This window comes from Phocoena sinus, chromosome 8 (genome assembly GCF_008692025.1).
Source record: "Phocoena sinus isolate mPhoSin1 chromosome 8, mPhoSin1.pri, whole genome shotgun sequence".
Taxonomy (NCBI): Eukaryota; Metazoa; Chordata; class Mammalia; order Artiodactyla; family Phocoenidae; genus Phocoena; species Phocoena sinus.
The window spans coordinates 56,733,373-56,757,243 of NC_045770.1; the positions used below are offsets into that span (position 1 = coordinate 56,733,373).

Sequence of the window (23,871 nt, forward strand, 5' to 3'; positions counted from 1 at the left end):
TCCAAGTTGTGCTCTAAAAACACCTATCTCCAAAACTAAAGCTGAATAGATTTTAATTTTTAAGTTGGAATTAACATGGCTTTAATGTCTTTGAAACACTGCCTATAGAACATTCTATATAAAGGTTAAAAACGTTCACTAACAAATAAAATTAAATCTTCTTACTCAGCTTTGATTTGGAGGATTGACAGATGTAGCTAGAGCACAACTCTATCTGCAATGTTGGCAGTGGGTAAAAGACCAGTAGGATCCTAAATTCCTTAACTTTTTTCTTTTACAAATCTCTCAAGTATAAATTCTAAAACAAGACTTAACTGCCATATGTTGTAGATCTGAAACATTTGCTTAAGTAAAAAAGTAAGCGTTACTCATTAGTATGATTGTAAACTGGTGCCTGTAAAGAATCTAAAATGGTTGGTTTTTCTTGTTAACAGTACTAATGCTCTTAGAAAATGGCTTTAAAACATAACAGTCGATTAAATGATTTTTTTGCTTTGTTTTTATTTATTTTGTTTGTTTTGTCCTGCCCAGCACCTATTTAGTTTAAGAAACAAAAAACAAAACAAAAACAAACAAGCAAACAAACAAAAAACCCCTCAGCTATTCCTTTGTAGAACCACTCTCCTCTGCTATCAATTTATATAATACTTCCTGTAGAATTAACTCCACCTCCAACTCCAAGGAGGGTCGCATGACTCAGATCAGGCCAATCAGCACATTCCATCCCCCTGCCCATAACACATGATTAGGATCCTAGAAAACCCAGAAATTAAATTGTTGAGAGGTTTATTTTCCCCCTACTGGCCCAGAACCTGGAAAGGACATGGGACTAGAGATGCTGGCAGTCATCTTTACACCACAGTGAAATGAAAACAGCAAGTAAGACAGCAGAGTCCAGAGATGTGGAGCAAGACAGAGGTAAGGGATTAAGAGATACAAACTACTATGCATAAAATAGACAAGCAACAAGGATATAGTGTTGAGCACAGGGAATTATAGCTATTATAGCTATTAATGGAGTGTAATCTGTAAAAATACTGAATCACTATGCTGTACACCTGAAATTAATATTGTAAATCAACTATACTTCAATTAAAAAAATAAAAGTAAAAAAGTCCTGGCAACAGAATTTGTCTCTGGATCAAACCATACCTAAAATGGGAACTACTGTATAATGACATATCCAGTCCCTGTAAAACTATCAAAGATTACAACTAGAGAGAAGACTTACATTGTAACTGTTTATCAAGAATTTATCCTGGGGCTTCCCTGGTGGCGCAGTGGTTAAGAATCCGCCTGCCAATGCAGGGGACACGGGTTGGTATCCCTGATCCAGGAAGATCCCACATGCCGCAGAGCAACTAAGCCTGTGCGCCACAACTACTGAGCCTGCGCTCTAGAGTCCGTGAGCCACAACTATTGAGCCCACGCACTGCAACTACTGAAGCCCGAGCGCCTAGAGACCATGCTCCACAACAAGAGAAGCCACCGCAATGAGAAGCCCACGCACCACAACAAAGAGTAGCCCCCGCTCACCTCAACTAGAGAAAGCCCACGTGCAGCAAGGAAGACCCAATGCAGTCAAAAATAAAGTATATTTTTTAAATTAATTAATTAATTAAAAAAAAGAATTTATCCCATTAACAGGTTAGTAGATGAAGAGAACATTCTAATTTAGAGGCAAGGTACAAAGAAATGTTTTATTTTGTTAAACATCTCCATATTTTAGAAAATGGTAATTTCTGGTGGGTCACTCCATTTTTGTTGATATAATTTTGAACCTTAACCTTGGCGATGGCAAGTCAAAACACACCCCAGAACTAAAAGAAAACCAAAGCAATTTTCAGTAGTAAGGTGCGCCATCGGTGTTCTATGTTCCTCCCAAATATTAGCACCTTTCCCTGGCTGGTATCTAAAACTTTCTGGTTTCTGAGGTATAATAATGACCAAAGAGAAATGTGGTGTCCTTGATCTTGTTCCTCGTCACTGCTGGAGAGTGACTCAGGGAGGCTGATGGCCAACAGAAGGAGGAAGAAATGGCTATCATGCACCCTCCTTCCCTGTACCCCTTGCTTAAAAAACAAGAGTAACTGTGTTTCTTAAATATAATGACTCCACAAATCCCCACCGTCACCAAACTAAGCTATAATCCCACGCAACTTTTATGACTCCCAAGACCATGGTGACGTATCTTCTAAACAAATTTTGAGTCTAATTTGCTTAGTCTACAAGAGCTATTACAAATCAATAATATAATCAATAACCTATAGTCCAATAGAAAAGGGGGCAAAGGATACAAAAAGGCAGCCACCAAAAAAGAAATGGAAATGGTCACTAACCATACGAAAAGATGTATAATCCCACTCATAAAGATATGCACACCAAAACAAATATTCCAGCTTGTGGAGACCGTAGTTTCCAAAGAATGGCCGCACCAATACATCGCATCCCACGTGCTCTCTTACAATGCGATGCTGCCACTCCTCCTTGACGAAGTGGCGTCTATGTTCCCTCTCCCTTAAATGAGGGAAGGCCTGTGACTATGGCAGAAATAATGCCACGTGACTTCTGAAGCTAAATCATAAAATTACCTGGTCCTCTTTACAGGATGCTCTTCCTCAGTATCCAGTCACCCCACTGTGAGGATGCCCAGCAGCCAAGTGGAAAAGACTTTGCAGGTGCTCTCCTCAGCCCCAGCTGAGAGATCCCAGCTATAACCAGACATGCAAGTGACCATTTCAGTACCCAGCCTTTCAGACGCCAGAAATGACATCAAGTAAAGCACAGACAAGTTGTTCCCACCAAGCCCGAACCAAACTGCATATTCATGAGCAAAATAAATGATGATGTTTTAAGCCACTAAATTTTCTGTTACTCAGCAATAGAAAACAAAGAGATCTATCTGATTAACCAAACCATTTTAGTCTCTGTCAGGGTTGATGCTAGTAAGGAAAATAATGTTGGGGAAAATATAAAATGGTCCATTTTGGAAGGACAGTGACTTAGCAACAATTACCAAATTTTAAACTGCACATAATATTTGACCAAGAAATTCCACAAATCACAAAAATGTGTGCAAATATGGGCTATAAAAGCAAAAACTGAATAACCACTCAAACTGTGGTATATTCACACAACGGAAAATTGCATAACCCTTACAAAAACAAAGTGCTAACATGAAACACAAACAAAAGAACAAGAAATTTTAAATGTCCACATAAATAAATACTACTATATACCCTGAATGATGTAGATCGTGGGTTGTTCTAAAAGGAACAGAAAGTAAATATTTCAAGATTTTCAGGGTGCATCCTGTCTCCGCAAATTCTTTGGGTTTTTGTTTGTTTGTCTGTAATCCTTTAACGATGTCAAAACCTTTCTTATTTCATCAGTTGTTATAAAAGACCAGTGACTGTTGGCCACAGTTTGCTGACCCCTAATGTAGATCTCACTGAGTTATGAGAAGTTTTAAAGTAGCATTTGATTTGGAAATGTAGTCAAATTTGTTCTGAATACCGTTCCCCTTTCCTATTTCCTGTTCATTTTTTTCTTCAGGTCAGGCATTTATTCTCAGCCTGGGGCCAGGCTAACTGGCATGGAAGAATCAAGGCCCAGGTTAAGTCAGACTAGTGTTACTTTGGTACACTTTTTTGAGGGACAACAAAAGCAAACCTGGGAGAAAATTAGTTTTCCACATTTCCATGGAAGGTAAAAATGTTGAATTACCAAATCAAGAATTTAAGCTTGATAAATTAGGTCAATCTTTTTAAAAAATATAAAAGCCCCTTCTATATTATAGCAGTCTCAACCACCTATTTTTTCTAATCTCTTGATCCCAGCTGAAAGACTCACTGTGAAAACTTTTGAAGAACACAGAAATGCTTTAAAACTAGATGCTGCTGGATAGAAAGCAGATGATGCCAACACCCAATGTTACAGATTTAAACAAACAAACCACCAACTCTGATCTCTCATAAAAACTTTATAGCTCCTGTTCCTAACGGAGAACTTTCTCTGACACAAATTACACAACCTTGGAACCAAAGCGCTTATTTTGACATTAACTCTCCTCTCACTCAAGTTCAAATAAGTCCTAGATTAATTCAGTCATTTACTATGCACTAACAGGCTTCTCCACAAGAAAAGACAAAATTATCTATGTCTCTGAACTTCCTGCATTTCTTATACATTTTGGCTCTGGGTTTTTTTGGGTTTTTTTTAATCTCTACCCTATTCACCCCAATCTTGGTAGGAAGTCCAAACTTGCTCTTTTTCTCCCATGTTTCCTCTGGGTAGTGCTGCTCTAAGAAACAGGCCTTTGTAGTGACAGATCCAGTATTGTTCTCCATGTATGTCTCTCTCATCCTCCCTCTCTCATTCCCCTTTCTTCTATTTTACTTGCTGTTATTTCCTTTACAGACTATGCTAGGAACTGTGGGGATACAAACATGGCATTCCCTAGTTTCAGAGTATGTAATCTTTCTAAAGAACCGGAGTTTGGGCACATGAAAAAGCCAGTTTGAGGTAAAAGTATCCAACATATACTTTCAAAGACCGCTTAATTAAAGAACTGTTATTTTAGAAATATAAGACAGAAGAAAGACACAGAATTACACAGGATGACCTGGAGGATAAAAACTGCAAGACAGAAGACAGCTTCAATGGTCCAAGTGTTAAAAGTAGTATCGTGCCTGTAATTTGCTTCAAAATAATTGGGGGGAGGGAGGGAGGACAAGTATTGTTAGTTAGGTATATAGATAAAATAAGATCTACCATGAGGTGATAGTTATTGATAGTTATTACCAATAACAGGTAGTAGGTACCTGGGAGTTTATTACATCCCACCCTGTATGTATGCATTTCAATACACATTTATATATAAAATATACATTATATTTCTTTATTCATTGAAATTTCCATAATAAAAAAGTTTTAAAGTAATATCAATAAGAACAGAAAGAAAGGATGAGACTATATGGGAGCACAAAGACAAAAATGGGCTTAATGGGAAGACTAACCAGATAACGGATATGGTTGAGGACAAAGAGAAGATTGATAAAAGAAATAAAGGAGTTAAAGGACCTCTAGAAATATAAGAACTAATCAATAAAGGTGTTAGGGCAATAGAGTAGCCATCAGGAAAGGGAAAGGGAAGGAAAGAGAAGAAATATGTATATATACAAGAAACATCCTATACCTTATATCAAAGCCCAGATGGTTTAAAAATATTCAAATGTAAATAATTAAAGCATAAAAGTATCAAAAGAAACCATGAAGAATTATTTTACAACCTCAAAGGTCTAAGAATGACATAAAACTCTGAAGCTATAAAAAGAAAGAAAAAAAATCAATAAAATGTACTATATAAAATGTTTTTAAATTATGCATGACAAAAACTAGCATATATAAAATCAAAGGAAAAAAACCTAACAAAAAGATTTTAATTCATATAACAAAGACAATTTCACTAAAACATAAAGAGTTCATATGGGAATTCCCTGGTGGTCCGTGGTTAGGATTCGGCGCTTTCACTGCCAGGAGCCCAGGTTCAATCCCTGGTCGGGGAACTAAGATCCCGCAAGCCATGAGGCCCAGCCAAAAATAAAATAAAGTGTTCATAGAACAAAAAGTTCAACCACCCAACAGAAAAACCGACAAAGAATATTAACAGATTAATTCACAGAAAATACAAATAGCACTTAAACAAGAAAAGATTCTCAACCTCATTCATAAGAGAAATGCAACTTAAAACTACACTAAAATTGGCACAGATCACAAAGTCTGATAACATATTCAGAGGCAGGCAGTGGCAAAACAGACACTTCCCTGAAAAAAGTATAATTAGTAAAACCTCTAAGATGGCAATGTGGCAATACCTACCACAATTACAAATGCATAGATTCTTAGACCCAGAAATTCCACTTGTGCATTTATGTTAACCTTTGAATTGTGATCCACATGAATATATTACCTATCTTTTAAAATAAAACTAAATTTAAATATTTAGAAAAACAGAGATGGCAACCAACCCTTAAGCCCCGGTATCTGTGATAGTCATTACCAGAAGCAGTGTGACATAGTGGTAAGAGAGTCAATAATCCTGAACTCAAGGGTGGTTCTAACCACTCACTAGTGGGCAAACCACTCAGTCTCTCTGAGCCTGTTTTCCTTTCCATAAAACAGAGATATTTCCTGCATGCTTACCTCTGTGGGTTATTTTAAGGATCAAATGAAATAATGGACATAAAAGCTCTCTGAAAAACTGTAAAGTATTTTAAAATATAAAGTATTAACAGAAATAGGGATGTCAAGAAAGGGATGTGGTTAGTGTAAAATGACGAATTGGTTTAGGCATTTCTAATCTGAAGTAAAGAGACAGATTTAGAATTCATCTATCTAAATAGAGGTAATAAAGCCACAAGAGTATAACAGATCTCCAAAGGACAAACATTCAATAAATAGAATTATAGAATTACAGAACTGAAAAGGATCTTGAAAGTCATCTAAGCCTTTGCTACCCAGTATCACCTGGGAACCTGTTGGAAATGCAGATTCTCAGGTCCCACTACAGACCTTACTCAATCAGAATCTACATTTTAACAAGATCCCCAGGTAATCTGTATGTACATTTTGAGTTTAATAAGCACTGGTCTAAGCCATTTTACTCATTTTTTAGATAATAAAATTGGGGTCCTAAGTAAATGGACCCACCCATGTTTACACTGTTAGTAAGCAGCAAAATCAAGGTTTGCACCCAGGCCTGATCTCCTAGGCTATGTGTACATGTGTGCATGTACACCATGTATTTGCTTCCCAGATACCCTGTTTCAAAACCTTTGAGACATCTTTGCCTGGCAGATGTCCCATGCCCCTACTCCCATTTCTAATCAGCCAAGCAGCCCATCAATCCTTTCTTCACAGTTATCTCTGGCATATGTTTCTTCCTTTCCACACTCTTCATTCATTTCCCTAAATCTATTGTTGTTTATACTGTAAAAACCAGCTTTCTTCTCTTACATACACATATCAACTTCCTCTTCTGCAAACAAGAGGTCACAAATAGTAATCTCTATACAATTCCTTAAACAAGTACAAGCCATTATGCATTTGGCTGCTTGCGGGGGTGGTGATGGGGGGGCCCTGCTAAGCCACATGGCATTGCTGGATCTTAGTTCCCCGACCAAGGATTGAATCCGTGCGGAAGCGCAGAGTCCTAACCACTGGACCGCCAGGATATTCCCCATTATGCATTAAATGTTAACATACTGATTTCAGAGAGACTCTATTTTTAAAACCTACCAAGATTAGCAAAATTAGAATCTTTGTGTCTTCATTTCCATTATTTCTTTCCCATTACCCCCCGCCTTCTCTTTGCCCCAGAAATAACCCAGGTTGCCTTTATCTAATAAGGTCCTCCCACTACAATCAAGCTTTACTAAATAAATCCAAAGGCCCTAAATCTACTTTCCAGTACCATCTTCCATCCCAATCTGTCTCAATAAGCTCGCAACATTCACAAACATCCTCATGTCTTCATAATTCTCTCCTATACATTGTACCCTAACAAACCAAAGTATTTCAACATTTCTGGAGTACCCATGATGTGCCAGGAACTACACAATGAAATGGAAGACTAAATACCTCTGACTACCTCTCCTACATAAATTCAATAAAATTAAGAGCCCTGGTCTCTGCCCCATTTCCACATCTGCACCAAGAATTTTTGACTTTTTTAAGAGCCAATAATATGGGACTCTTATAGATGCTCAGCCACAAAAGAAATAGATGAAGAGGCAGATTAAGCCACCCACAACATGAGGACTAACTCCTGTGCAACAGCCAGTATACACTGCAGCACTAGGGTAAACAGTTCCAGAGACTCCCAGCTACAAACTGAGTTCAATTAAATCAACCTGAGAAAAAACAAAGGGCATGTGCTTCAGAACAAAATCAGATTGTGAGCTATTTATTCCAGTTATACCAAACATTGGTTTTGTGTTGTGGTATAAACTTAGCCAACTTAGGTTTGAGTCCCAGCTCTGCTATTTCCCTTGGGTATGTAACTAATCTCTCTAACCTTCAGACACCTCATCTGTAAAATGGAGCTAATAACAGCTTCTACCTCACAGAGTTGCAATGAACGAAGAGTAAAGGGAAGAACTGCAAAGCACTTAGACACAGTGCTAGCGCATAAGGTAGTTCAATAATGCAACAATTATTACCCTACAGGTTGCCTCAGCTTTTAGTGGTCAATTTACCTGTAGGTTCAAAATCTATCCACCTAACCCGAGCTATACAGGTTTGTGAAGGTAGAGACAAAGGTGAAACTGGAAAACTGTGCTTTAAATCCAAGAAGCAAACAGACTGATAGTGGGAAAAGCTCCGAATTTAGAACCAAAATAGCTGGGGATTCATTGTTCTTTTCTGGGTCTTGATTCTCTCACTGTTAAGTGGGGGAGATGGTTCTAACTACTGTGGCTAAAAATACTATGAGAATGGTTTTAAAGACATTAGCTACTAAAAACACAAGGCAGCATGACAAAAGATAAAAGGGTGAGAGTGGGAAATTCATTCATGAATCATTTTTAAAGGATATTTCTGCAGTAGTGTGTGAAAATGAGCCATGAATCTTGACTGGAGGAAAATATGACAGCAAATGGTAATCACAAAGTTGGACTAAAATAAGTATCTACAATTAAGCAGACAAATGTCAAATTATTCCTCATGACCCAACTCAGAATCTCCACTTTTGAGACATCCTTCCTGACCACCCCGCCCCATCCACTACCCTAAACCAAGATGATAATCTCTCCCCTCTGTGCCATGACTATGCTATATACATGCCACCATCACAGTACTTAGCACAATCATGCTCACAATCATGCTTTATCAACTATGTTTATATGGCTGTGTACCCCCAAAGGAGGGGTGAGCCTTAAATAAAGAAACCAAGTTTCATTCCTCTTTTTACCCATAGCACTTAGCACCTGACACAAAGTAGATACTCAGCAAGTGTTTGATGGATGAACCAATGAGTAAACCATGGGCAAGATTAGATATTTCACAGTGCCATAAGACAGCAGCCTTATGCATATGTTATATTTAACATACACATTAAAGTTATATTTTATATATACCTCTTAATAGCACCTCTATTTTGTCACCACTCTCGGCCTTTCTGTAGCCTCCAGTGACTATAAACTCCTTAAGAACCAAAACCATCTATTTATCCCAAGCGCAGCCACACAGATATTCAATAAATGTTTGCTGAAGGAATAACGGAACGATGAATGAATGAATATCTCACACTGCCTCACAGCTTAGGCCTCAGTCTCCCCTTATTTAGAAACTTCATCAGCAGCCTTCTCCCCACCACCTTCTCAATGACTCTTCTCACCGCCAGTCTCTCCTCAAAACTGTCCTCCTACTCTCACAGTACAATGCCAAGGGCAGACTGATAAATGTGGAGGGAGTGTTAAGAGCTCGGAAATCATAATTTTACCACAATGACAGCCAAGATTACCTCAGACAAAAATCATCAATGGGGACTTCCCTCGTAGTCCAGTGGCTCAGACTCCACACTCCCAATGCAGGGGACCAGGTTCATCCCTGGTTGGGGAACTAGATCCCACATGCTGCAATTAAGTGTTCGTATGACGCAACTAAAGATCCCATGTGCCACAACTAAGATCCGGCGCAGCCAAATAAATAATTTTTAAAAAATCATCAGTGGATGATAAATCTGGGGCGGGGGTGTGGTGGGGGAAGCAGGATATATTCATGATCTCAAAGTATCTCCCTACAGACTGTTTATTAGTTAGTTTCAAGGGCAGACACACACATACAGAGTTATATAGTTGAGAAATCAGATAATATCTTGACCGAGTGACCAAAATAAACATCACCAGTAAGGGACAAATGGACATCATGTGCCTCCAGAAGTGATACCCTATGAAGGACGCATCACCACACATGAAATTCCAACTGAAGGGACTTCCCTGGTGTTCCGGTGGTTCAGACTCCAAGCTTCCAATGCAGGGGGTGGGGGTTCGACCCCTGGTTGGGGAACTAAGATCCCATGTGCCATGCGGCATAGCCAAAAAAATGAAAAAAAAGAAAAAGAAATTCCAATTGAGAGAATGCATAATCTGAGTCTAATCATGAGGAAACATCGGGTAAACAGAAAATGAAGAATAGTCTATTTTAAAAAGGGAGGAAGGGGTCTATCTGTATAATGACACTGACCTTAAAAAAAGAGACAAAGAAAAGCTGCAGAAATGTTCTACCTTAAAGAAGAGATAAAACCACTAAATGCAATACCTGACTCTAGAATGGATCACGAACTGGAGAAAAGAAATGTTCTATAAAGGACATTATGGGATCAACTGACAGATTATGAACCACAGATTAGATAAAAGCATTATATCAATGTTAATTTACTGAAACTGATAACTATACTGCAGATATAAAAGAGAACATACCTCTTCAAGGAAATACATACTGAAGTACTTAAGGATAAAAGGTCAGGATGTATGTAACTTAACTTCTAATGATTCACACACACACAAAACTTATCTATATCTGTATAGACCTAGGAAGAGATAGCTTGCAAATGACAAGGCAAATGGAATGTTAACAATAGATGACTCTGGGTAAAGGGTATAAAGGTATTCTTGTACAAGTTTTATTTCTGCAATTTTTCAGTAAGCTTGTAATTCTTTCTAAACAAAAAGTTTAAAAAAGAAAAGAAAAACAAGTACTAGCTTGTACTAGCAATAAGACAAGAAAAGGTATAAAAGGTATAGAGATTGAGAAGGAAGAAATAAAACTGTCTTTGTTCAACAGATGACATGATTCTCTATGTAGAAAATCGGAGAAAATCAACCACAAACTCCTGTAACTAAGCAATTATCGCAAGGTTGCAGGGTACGAGGTAAATTTACAAAAGCCAATTGCTTTCCTATATACCAGTAATGAACAAAGGGAATTTGCATTTAAAAACATAATACCGTTTACATTATACTCCCCCAAAATGAAATACTTAGGTATAAATATGAACAAGATCTACATGAGGAAAACTATACAACTCTAATGAAAGATATCAAAGAAGAACTAAATAAATGGAGAAAATCCATATTCATGGATAGGAAGATGCAATATTGTTAAGATGTCAATTCCTTCCAACTTAATCTATAGATTCAGTGCAATCCCTATCAAAATTCCAGCAAGCTATTCTGTGGATACTGACAAACGGAATAAACAAGTAAATCAAAGGAACAGAATAGAGAGCTCAGAAACTTATACCACATAAGTATAGTCAACTGATCTTTGACAGAGGAGCAAAGGCAATACTACACACCTATTAAAATAGCCAAAATGCAGAATACTGACAACACCAAATGCTAACAAGGATGTGGAGCAATTTTCATTCACTCCTGGTGGGGAGGAAGTTGTAGATGTAGCGCAAGGTGTAGGTGTAGAGCAAAGATAGTCTTTCAACAAATGGTGCTGGAACAACTGGATCTCCACACACAAAAAAAGAATCTAGACACAAACCTTACCCTTTCACAAAACCCAACTCAAAATGGACCACAGACCTAAATGTAAAAACGCGAAACTATAAAATTCATAGAAGAAATCTAGGTGACCTTGGGAATGGCAACTACTTTTTAGATACAACAGCAAACACACTCTCCATGAAAGAAATAATTGATAAACTAGACTTCATTAAAATTTAAAACTTCTGCTCTCTGAAAGACAATGTCAAGAGAATGAGAAAACAAGCCATGGGGGAAAATATATGCAAAAAACACATCTGACAAAGGACTGTTACCTAAAATATACAAAGAACTCTTAACTCAACGATAGAAAAACAAAACAACCTGATTGAAAAATGGGTCAAAGACCTTAACAGACACCTCACCAAATACAGACAGCAAATAAGCATATGAAAAGATGTTCCACATCATTTTTCATGAGGGAAATGCAAACTAAAACAAACAAGATACCACTACACACCTATTAAAATAGCCAAAATCCAGAATACTGACCACACCGAATGCTAACAAGGATGTGGAACAATTTTCACCCATGGCTAGTGGGGAGGGAGTTGTAGATGTAGCGCAGGGTGTAGGTGTAGCGCAAGGCATTTTTAGGGCAGTGACGCTACTCAGCGTGATACTATATTGGTGAACACATGTCATTATACATATGTTCAAAACCAGAGAATGTATAACACCAAGAGTAAACCCTAATGTAAACTGTGAACTTTGGCTGATGATGATGTGTCAATGCAGTTCATCAACTGTAACAAACGTATGACTGTGGTGTGGGGTGCTGCTAATGGGGGAGGCTATGTACGTACAGCGGCAGAAAGTACTTGGAAAATCTCTGTACCTTCTGCTCATTTTTGCTATGAACTTAAAATTGCTCTAAAAAATAAAGTCTATTAAAAAAAAAAGACAGTCCTCCCCTCTACCTCCAGGATAATGTCCAAATTCCAAACCATGGCACACATGGCCCTCCATAATCTAATCCCAAACTATACCTCTCCAGCTCGTTTGTTTCCACCATCCTCCTCCAAGATCCTTAAACTCCAGCCTCACATTCGCTTTTATACCTACTTACCTTTTTGCTCAAGCTGGTCCCTCTGCTAGAATGCTTTTCCTTCTCTTTCCCACCTCAGCATTTAGTTCAAACCATCTCTTATATTACACTAAAATGGTCTGCTGACATAGCTGCCTTAACCATTAGATTATAAATCCCTCCAGGGCAAGGACAGTGCCTTATTTATCATATCCTCTGAGCCTGACAAACTGCAGCAGTAGTAGTAGTAATGATAGTAGCAAGAGCAGACATTTACTGAGCATTGAGCAGTTACTACGTACCAAGCACCTTTTTAGGCAAATTTATGGCCCACATAATTCTTTCAACAACCCTACAAGGTAGGTGCTATTATGCCCATTTGATCTGAGTCTCCCTGAGACATAGAGAGATTAAGTAACTTCCAGACTGCCAACTAGGAAATAATGGAACCAGGATTTGAACCCAAGCATCAGGCTCTAGAAAACATATTCTTCACCACTGTGGTATACATGGTAGAAATGCAAAAAAAAAAAAAAAAAAAAAAACTGTTAAACAAATGATAGTGTAGAACAGAGTTGAGCACAATATTTGTGGAATGAAAATGTTAGGGACAGAGACTTCCCTAGTGGTGCAGCGGTTAAGACTCCGCACTCCCAATGCAGGAGGCCCGGGTTTGATCCCTGGTCAGGGAACTAGATCCCACATGCATGCCACAACTAAGAGTTCACATGCCACAACTAAGGAGCCCACCACATGCCATAGCTTAGACCTGGCGCAACCAAATAAATAAATAAATATTAAAGGAGAAAAAAAGAAAAGAAAAAATTATTTGCTTTTAAGAAATTATAAAACTGTATTCAAAGATTTTCTGGTACTCCAACAATAAAAGAAGTTAGAGAAAGAAGTACACCAGAGTCTAACGCAGTATTTGGTACACATCAGAAATTTAATATCAATTAATTAAATTTTTCCATTTTTTAACAGATTTTATGTTTACTTCTAAGTACCAATTTATTTTGTCTTTATTTTTGATATAATATCTAAAATGCACTGCATATTTTGCTAGCTCATTGAAGAGGGCATTGATAGGGTAGGTAACCTATTCTTGAAAATACAAGGTAGTAATAGTGAGCAACGATTTTTAGTAATTTGCAGGTAGTTTTAAAACATCCAAGTTTATAAAATATCAAAAATGCAGCTAATGTACAACTAAGAAATTCTGCAATTCTAGTGTCCCCATATAATAATCAGACTGATTTCTTTTGGTAGAAATAAAGGAATATCAAATGTAAACCAGTCACTCAAGGGCACTGGGACAACTGTTCTTTATTTTTATATTTATATTAAATACCTTGCATGTAGGAAAAACTCCATTTAGTCAATTCATTAAAACAAGCTTGAAATACCTACTATATGTACAGTTCTGTGATGGGACCAACTCTATCCTGTAATGAGTACAGTCCTGTAAAATATCCGATACCTGAAATGAGCACCCTGCAGCCTACCTGCCTATCTTGCTTTCTGATCTATTTTCAGAATGAAAAATTAGAAAGTCTTTCCCATGTTGCTGCTTTTCATATATACCCTTATATTAACATTTTAGGGACTTCCCTGGTGGTCCAGTGGTTCAGGCTCCAAACTTCCATTGCAGGGGGCACGTGTTCAATCCCTGGTCGGGGAACTAAGATCCCACATGCTGCGAGACTTAAAACACAGTTTTTTCATACTCCTAAATTAGTTTCATGTTGTGTTAAAAAAAAAAGTGTAGTTTTCCTGTATTAGCTCTTATACAAAAAAAAAAAAGACTGGAATTGTGACGGGAAATAATTCATATCCTCTGAAAGACTTAAGTAGGTTGGAGGAAACAAGACATAAAGTTGCTAATCCTGTGCTTAACATAAATCAAAGGAGGTACTTTATAAATATCTGTTGAATAAATGGATTACTCAGTCAGTTTCTTCCACTTCTGCACTTAGAACTAGTTTTGACATAGGTTAACATGAACACATGTAGCTCACAGTTAAGCCCTTAGTCAAAAAAATATAGTTATGTTGAAAGAGATCCAAGTTTTTCCAGGAAAAAAATAGACCATAAAAGTCTGATTTCTACTTTCACTCATTTGTATCTTCTCTTTTTTTCTCACCCAGGAATCTACTGACAAAAGCCAAAGGCAGCTGTCAGTTTCAGCTTCCTTGTTTTCCTCATTATTTTCAAAAAAGCCTGACTGCATCTTGTAGGACATTCTAAAAACCATGGTGGGAAAAAGTACCAGATATTTCAGTGGACCAGCAAACAGAGATTCCTAAGTGCTGGGTTCTAATACTCAGCTTTCTCAGCTTCTCAACCAATAAATGCACTTGACTCCAGTTTTTCAATGACTGATAACATTACTAGTAAATGACGTCTACGGCAATCAGCATCAAACATTACACAAATAAAATTCCTCACATCAAAAACCCCACAATCACCAGATGGCTGCTGTTTCAGAAATGTGAAGCGGTAAAGAATCAGAACTTCTTAAGTGGGATATTCAAAAAACGATAGACAGGAACAAAACAGGAAGACTGATCACTCACATTACACAGGGACATTCCAAAGTTTCACTAATACATACCATAACAGGCGGAAAGGGGATGGAGTCTGACAGCTCAGCCTGAAAAGAGAAGTTTAAAATACAGTCTCTCCTACATTTTAATTCTAGCCTAAAATCCCCAGAGTTGTATGGATAATGTGTCAAAGCCCAGAGATAAGTTTAAGAAACAAATTCTCAAAACTCCAAGCCAAGCACAGTGAAATAAATGCTCATGAGAGATGCAGGATCTGGTCAGGTCTTTGCCACCAGCTGGAAGAGCAGGGTACTCAATTCAGATTTGTTAAATTAATACTCTTTACTGACTCCCTCAGGGTGGAAATAAACAGAGGGACCAAGTCTCTGGCCAGGAGAATAGTTTCACCTCTGAGGGCTTCAGAATTTGCATCTATAAAATTCTATGATTCAAAATTCATGCTTCCATCTTAAAATAAGATGGAAAACAAGGGTATATAATATTAAACCAAAACAGTATACTATGAAATAGGTTTTGGAAAAAATTCCAATGTCAAGTTTCCATTCTCCATGTGCTCCTCTACATGTATAATCTAAGAACACAACTCCTAAGATACAAGACATTAAAAAACTTTAACTGAGAAGTTACTGATGCCATTAAACCTAAAACAAAGTATAAAACCTAAAATGTTTCAAACCCTCTCTTAATATAGATCTGTCTAATTTTTCTAAAACATCCCTAGTTTGTATCTGCACTCATTCAAGCACATTAAAAATGACAAGTATTTTTTCCCCCAGTAGTAATATGTCTACTGATGAAAATACACAGATTATCAAAAATATACATTTGGAAAATATGGAAACCTAATTTTTTTTTTTTCATTTTACTACTCACTCAGGCCTAACTTACTAGTTTCAATTCTTCTCTGGCTCTATTTCCGGTCGGTTTCACTTCTGAATTTTCTGCCGCAAAGTTAAGAACTGTGACCCAGTAGAGAAATTTTAAAGTTAACACTGAATAAGAACATAGCTTTTCCTGTCAAAGGAAAACTAAACATTTTCACACACACACAAAAAAATTGAAAAACCTTAAATTCCTAATGGCATTTTATCACGTAAAAATAATGATTTTAGGATGCTGATATTTTCTTTGTTTCTGAAGCTTCCTCACACCGATTTGTTTACAAGAACCAAAACAGCTCAAAAATTGCCATCATTTTACTGTATAGCTATACAACACAGCTATACACTATTTTTTTATTAGAGTCACAAGGAAGGGGCTCAACAAATATTTGTGGAAGGAATAAATATACATAACATTGCACGGGGCATATGTTTCCAATAAGATACGGCCTTCTCTCTGCCTTCAGTGGCCTTGCCAACGAAACAAATCTTTTAAACACATAATAAAAAGATGATTAAATCAGACTGACAGAAGTAAGACATCTAATAAACAGAAACATGTAAGGGAAAAATATATATCCCATACAGCTAAATTAAGTTTTAGAAAGCTTTTGTGCTTCTACCATTTTTTTCTTATATGTGTTTCAATCCCATTTCCTTCCTCTCTTTAGACTGCTAAGTTCTTCAAAGGAATGATCCATATACAAATAAAATTTTAAAATAAAAAACGTACTGAGTTCCTACTACGTAATCAGCACAGTGCTATGTAAAGGTGCTGTGGGAAATAAAATAAAAAGCGTGATGGTCTCGAACCTTGAGATAACTTAAAGCTTTTGTTTTTCACCAGACTCTGAAAAGAATAGGTATCTATGGAAAGTGGGAATCAAAGACCTAAACTGCAGTCCCTGTGATGACACCCTTTGTGACTTTGAGAAAGTTACCCAGACCTTAGATCCCTCATCTGTAAAAGGAAGTGGTTACTGATAGAACTCTCCTATGCAGAAGAATTCCAAGTAATTTATGTAGATACTCTGCCCTCAAGGAGGGGGAGTATCAATCCTCACTCCTTCAGTGTGGACTGTACATAGCGACTTCCTCCCAAAGAGGAAGGAGGGATGGAGGGATGAGTGGGAGAAAGTAACCTTACAGCAGAGAAACCTGACAAACACAACTGCACTGGTGATGATGAAGGTTAACATCAATAGTGATAAGTCATGTTAATAGTATGCACACTTGATATGATAGGATGAAAATGGCACTTTACTTCTCCAGCCTTTCTCCCAAAAACCCATAACCCCAATCTAATCATCAGACAAAAAACAAAAACACCAGACAAATTCCAATAGAGGGACATCCTACAGAATACCTGAGAAGTACTCAAAACGATAAAGGTCATCAAAAAGAAGGAAAGTCTGAGGAACTGTTACGACCAAGAGGAGGTTAAGGAGATAGGTGAACAAAATATAATGTGATGTGCACGATGGGATCCTGAAAAAGTGTATTACGTAAACACTAAGGATCCATCAACAGATGAATGAACAAACAAAATGTAGTATATAAACACAATGGAATATTATTCAGCCTTAAAAAGAAATGAAAGTCTGATACATGCTACAACATGGATGAATGTTGAAAACATTATGTTGAATGAAATAAGCCAGACACAAAAGGGCAAATATTGTATGATTCCCTTATAAGAAGAAGGTAGAATAAGCAAAGTCATAGAGACATAAAGTAGAACAGAGTTTTCCAGGAGCTGGGGGAAGGAAGAATGGGGAGTTGTTTAATGAGTATGGTTTCTGTTTGAGATGATGAAAAATTCCAGAAATGGATAGTAATGATGGTTGCACAACATTGAGGATGTACCTAATGCCACTGAATTATACCTAAAAATGATTTAAATGGCAAATTTTATATTATGTATATCTTACCACAATTTTTTAAATGAAGGAAATCTGAATAAAATATAGACTTTAGTTAATAATAATGTATCAGTACTGATTCATCAATTGTAACAAATGTACCATACTAACGAAGATGTTAAAAATAGGGAAAAATGGGTATAGAGTATATGGGAACTTTCTGTACTATCCTCTCAATTTGTCTGTAAATCTAAAATTGTTCTAAAAATTAAAGTCTAGGGAATTCCCTGGCGGTCCAGTGGTTAGGACTCTGCGCTTTCGCTGCTGGGGGCCCGGGTTCAATCCCTGGTTGGGGAATTAATATCCCACAAGCTGTGTGCACAGCCAAAAGGAAAAATAAAATAAAATAAAAAACAAAGTCTATTTTTAAAAATTCAAGGGAGATAAAGGTTAACAGCACTAATATTCCCTACCTCCTCCCATAAAAAGACAAGAAAAATGCTCTTTAAATGAATAAAAAACATGAGCAAGTAATCAGAAAAATTAATGCCAGGAACATGAACAAGCAAGTCACAAAAGAAATGAAAATGCTATAAAAATCTATGCAAAAATATTGAAACTCGTAGGGTTGTGTAAGGATAGAGTTCATATACTTTGCACAGTGTTTGGCATACAATAAATGAAGCTACTAAAACATAACTGATAACTAAAGAAATACAAATTTAAATAACAAAAAATATGTATATGTGTATGTAGGTTATATGTGTGTGTGTATATGTGTATATATGTATACATGTGTACGTGTAAATATCCTTTGCGTGAATGATTTCAAAGATACCTGTATATGGATATTCATTGCAACAAAATAACACAGAAAAACTGGAAACAGTCCAAAAGTCTACCAATGGGGGTTAAACAAACATAACTAAACATTATTATACAAAAATGTGTAGCAGATGTATGTATACTGATGACAACTGTCTAAGAAAAATAATAATGAATTGTAAAATTTTTTAAATGGAAGGGATTAAACTAGGTTAGGACTATAACTGCATGCAAAACTATGTGTTTATGTATGTAGTGACCCAAAAAGGGTCACTAAAAAATCACTAAAAAGCCTCCCCAGCTCTGAGTATCTGAGAAATGTAGTTGGGTTATACTCAAAGGAGGAAGCCTTTGGGAAAGAAAGAAATGCTCTCAAACTTTTAAGGACATAATAAATACCTCAACTAAAAAACACAATTTTTATTTCAAAATGCCGAAGTTATTCTTCAGATGAGCTTATATTCATTAGTTAATTACAAACCTCAACCAAAAATTAAAGAGCAAAAACAATCTTCAAAATGTGTGACCAGTTCAGGCTTAAATTACAGGTAAAGCAAAATCCTACAGAAGCAAAAAGGAGGCAAAATTAAGTAGTAGTCCCATTTGACATAATCAAGTAGCTATAATATTATGGACTGTAGTTAGTACTCATAAATGTAAAGGTTCAGGAGTTATGCAGTGTTAACTAAATTTTTTCTTTAAGAAAAGTGGATTGGGACTTCCCTGGCGGTCCAGTGGTTAAGACTTCACCTTTCAATGCAGGGGGTGCAGGTTCGATCCCTGGTTGGGGAGCTAAGTTCCCACATGCCTCGGGGCCAAAAAACCAAAGCATAAAATAGAAGCAATATTGTAACAAATTCAATAAAAACTTTGAAAATGGTCCACATCCAAAAAAATCTTTATAAAAAAAAGAAAAACGGAAAGCAAGGACTGACTATTGACCAATCAAAAGAATGGTGAGTAAATATTTTTAGTTAAAATAAATTACTTAAAAAAAAAAAAAAAAAAAGAAAAGTGGATTAAAATAAGAAAAATAAGTTAGGTCTTACAGTTTTGCGGGCTTTCTTTGAGCCAAAACAAAATAAACCTTTTTCTGGAGGCAGATTGGGGGTAGGGAGGAGTCCAATACTTTTGGAACTAATATACAGTAAATTAATATTTTAAACAATACAGCCACTAGAATCAATGGGACTTAATGAAGACTGGAATAAATGAGTATATAATAGCAGGGGTACTCTCTATCCTAAAACAAAAATATACCTTAGAACTGTGGTTCTCAACCAGAAGTAATTTTGCCCCCTAAGAGACATGTGGCAACATCTAAAGACATTTTTGACTGTCAGGCCTGAGATGGTGCTGCTATATACTGTGGGTACAGGCCACGGAGGTGACAAAACATCTTACAGACCCACCTACCCACCCAAAATGTCAACAGTGCTGAAGTTGAAAAACCCTACCTTAGAAACAGGCTGGGGGTGGCGGGGAGAAACCATTGAATCTATGCTTTGAAATAATCAACTTTATCGTAGAAATCCTAAATCAACAAGGTTTGTTTACCTGTTTAGAAATATTGACATCTTATCAAATAGCATGGAATCTATTAAAATGACACAATTTTCAAAGTGTTACTCAAAAGAAAGTTAACTGGATTTCCAATTTATCTAAACATTTGAAATTCTGCAAAAGCCACAGGCAAAAAAAAGACAACAAATTAACGCTAAAAGAAAAAAGTTTTTATACACACACACACATTCTCTGATTCTCATAACCAATATTGAGCAAAAGAAGAATACATTTTGCGTGATTCCATTTATATACAGTTCAAGAACAGGCAAAAGCTTTTCTCTTATGTTAGAAATCAGAATAGTGGTTCCTCTGGAGACAAAGAAAAGGTAGAGATGGGAGAGAACAGGAGGGGGACTTCTGGGATGGTAATAATTTTGTACTTCTTAATCTGGGTAGTACTTCCACAACTTTCTTTGCTTTGTGACAATTCATCAAGCTGTGTACTAATAACTGGTACACTTCACTGTATACAGATAACCCTTTAATAAAAATGTTTACTTTTTTAAATGGTATATATTTATATCCTAAAAACTTGAGCATTCTGACCCAGAAAGCGAAATTAATGTCAAGAGCAAAAGTAAAGTGCTTTTGTTATACAGGCTGCCTTCCAAGAATTCAAGAAGGATGATACCCCCAGAAAGCTGTAAATACCATACTCAGCGATCACAGAGCATTCAGCCGTACACTTAAGCCACTATATATCCCTTGGCACAAATCCAAAACTTGGACAAACGCTTACAAATGCAGTTGGATTTATTCCACGGACAGTTTGTTTGGATTATTTCCCCCAATGTTAAACTGGGAACTGTTATCAGAGAACAGGCTCTATGAAACAAATGATGCTTTCTCTTTCCTAATCCCACACTTTCCCAAAGCTCTCCCAAACTAAACCCCTTTTGGCTCTTGACTCCTGTAGGATTTCTCCAGGATGCCTGTAACAGTGTCCATCATTGCCTCTCCCAGTATCCACTCTCACAGTCCACCTCCCGCCACACACATGAAAATTCACATTAATGCTCACTCCAGAGGCTAGTCTCTCCCACCAGACTTTCACTCTCCCCCCAGCACCTTGCAAATACAATCCAAACTTCAGGACCCTCAAACTCATACCCTCCACAAACTCCCTTCCCAACAGCGCCCCAAAACCAGGGCCCATGCTACCCCAGTCTTTTATATCCTCTTCTACCGCACAGAAAGCCCTTGCTTCTGCAAACAACTCAGCTCCATGGCCACCACTGTAGCTCTGATCTCCAGCTCTCCTTCCCTTTAGGGGTCCCCACATCCCCACACTTTCCTGTATTCAAATCCATCCCATTGCCCATCCCCCCTCTGTCCTCAGCCTCTGCTTTCTTCCATCTGACTCTTTCCTAAGTACTAAGACAGGGATGGGAAGTTGGAGGAAGGGTAGGAAAGAACTCTGTCCTGTGTGGAGATGGTGGAGAAAAAGACTGTTCAAGTCTGCAGCACAACAACCACGTGCTGGGGCTACAGTCAGAGGCTGGATTCTGAAAGCCCGCCCCACCACTCACTAATGGCAAGGCTTTGGCCAAGCGATTTTACAAACGTAAGCCTCAGTCTCTTGAACTACAAAATGGAGCTAATAAAAACAGCTACCTCCCAGAGTTGTGAGGTTAAATCAACTACCAGCCAGCTGAGCACTTGGCACAAACCCAACACGGTGAATTCTCAACGACTGACCGTTTCTCTTAGGTCCTCTTCGTGGATGCGGGAAGATGAAAGGCACTTTCTTTCCGTCTCTTTAATGCTAAAGCTCCTGCAAAGTCTCCTCTTGGGGGAGAGCAAGAAGGCAAGAGAGAGAAGGAAAGAAGAAGTACTCTACAGATAGGTGGGTGATACAAAGAATTTTGTCAAGTCCCCAAACTCGGTGTTCCCTCTTTATTATCCGCTTACAATGTGGACGGATCCAAGTTGGATCCAAGAAGCCCTTTTTGCCTTGCTAAAGGATGGGGGGAAGACATGAATATATACAGCAAATGTGCCTCCACGGATACTCATTTGACGGAATGCAGTAGACCCTCCCCCAAAATTGCTAAAATGCGTTCCTTGGGGGTCGGAGAATTAGGAAGGAAACCCAAAGTCCCAAAAGATTTTGCTTGAGAGTTTAAGGGAGTACTTCATAATAAGGAGAGATTAAAAGTAAATGCTGGAAACCCTAAAGACTTCTCACTTCGCCTGCAGCACAGAGTATCAATTGGTTTGTCAGCAAGTCAGTGAGTTGAGAAAGGAAAAGCGCTTTCCCCCGTCTCTCCTGGGACACCGGGGCTTCCCCGGGTCCCTTCCCAAGAGGGATAAAGGGGAGGGTCTGCGCCAGGGAATCCCCAGCTCCCTACGGAGTGGGACAGGAGGGTCCCCCGGGAGTTTCACTGGGTCCCTTCCCGCCTCTTCCCAGCCCATCTCCTGTAACGGGATGTCTCCTGGGACTCGAGGATCCCCGAGAGGTTCGGCCATCCCTGGATTCCTCCCCTCCCAAGACCTCTGGACAGCCCTCCTTGGTCCTCAGAGTTCTTCCCGGTCACTTCTCAGGGTCTCCCGGCCGGTACACGGTCAGCCCGCCGCCCACGGGGTCCCCTCATGGGCCTCCTCCCGGCCCCTCCCGAGCGCCCCGAGCCCGCGGGGTTACCTGCTGAGACGGCAGCTCCACATGCAGGGCCCGCGCGGCAGAACCGGGAGGCAGCGCGGCGGCCGGGCCCGGGGGCGGCGGGGGGACCGGTCCCCCGACCGACGCTGAAGCGCTCATCTTGACCCGGGAGCCGCCAAGCGGCGGGGCCGACGCTCCTCCAGCATCCGCCACCACAGCCTAGTCACGACCCGCTGAGCCCCTGCAGCCCAGAAACCAGCCACCCGGGAGGCAGAACCGCTCTACCCCACCGCCGGCCACCACCGCTGGCTAAGGAAGAGCCATATTACCGCAGTGCAACCCCCACCACCCGCTGAGACCTGGCTTACCCATTGGTTCAGCTCCCACGGGGGCGGGACCCAATCACAGAAAACGGACGCGCTATTGGGCAGAAGGTCTGTCTATCGCCGGCAGGAACAGGCTGGGGGCGGAGGAATCCAGGGATGGCCTAAATTGCGTCTGTCAAGGGGAGGTAAAACCTGGGGCGTTGCTTCATTTTTTCCCAGTCTAATTGGTTCTTCCACTACCACGGGGCGGGGTCTCCTGGGGGAGCCGCAAGGACCATTGCTCGAGGTCGCTGTCAGTTGTCAGTAAAGGAAAAGAGGGGCGGAGTCTGATTAGGTAGACCTTGCGCCTGGGCTCTGGTGTCACGTGCAGAAGGCAGGAGAGTCACCTGATTAGTGAGAGTCAGTTTTAGGAGCCACTTCCGCCCTGACCTAGTTGCCATGGTAACCGGCCTCCCTAGGAGGGCGGGGATGCATTTGGCGCCAGCTGGGTGCTGGTGGCCGGTCTGTAGCTGCAGTTTCCCCGAGTAATCTTTTCCTGAGGGACTCTTGTCAACGTGTGAGGACTGAAAAGGAATACTTTATGGTTAGACAGAAAACCACCACGCAGGATGCACCAAGACCAGAAACTTGTCGGGCAGTCCTGCCAGCTCCACCCACGAC

At 38.9% G+C, this 23,871-nt stretch overlaps 1 protein-coding gene across 2 annotated transcripts in view; it reads right to left on the bottom strand.

Annotated features, from left to right (window-relative positions):
- Nucleotides 1–23,256, bottom strand: part of UVRAG (UV radiation resistance associated) — a 330,820-nt gene extending 307,564 nt beyond the window's left edge. For both annotated transcript variants that reach the window (XM_032641020.1, XM_032641019.1), the window contains exon 1: nucleotides 22,928–23,256. In XM_032641020.1, the coding sequence (XP_032496911.1) occupies nucleotides 22,928–23,044 (117 nt within the window). In that variant the 5' untranslated portion in view covers nucleotides 23,045–23,256. The remainder of the gene's footprint in view (nucleotides 1–22,927) is intronic.
- Nucleotides 23,257–23,871: the final 615 nt, after the last annotated feature.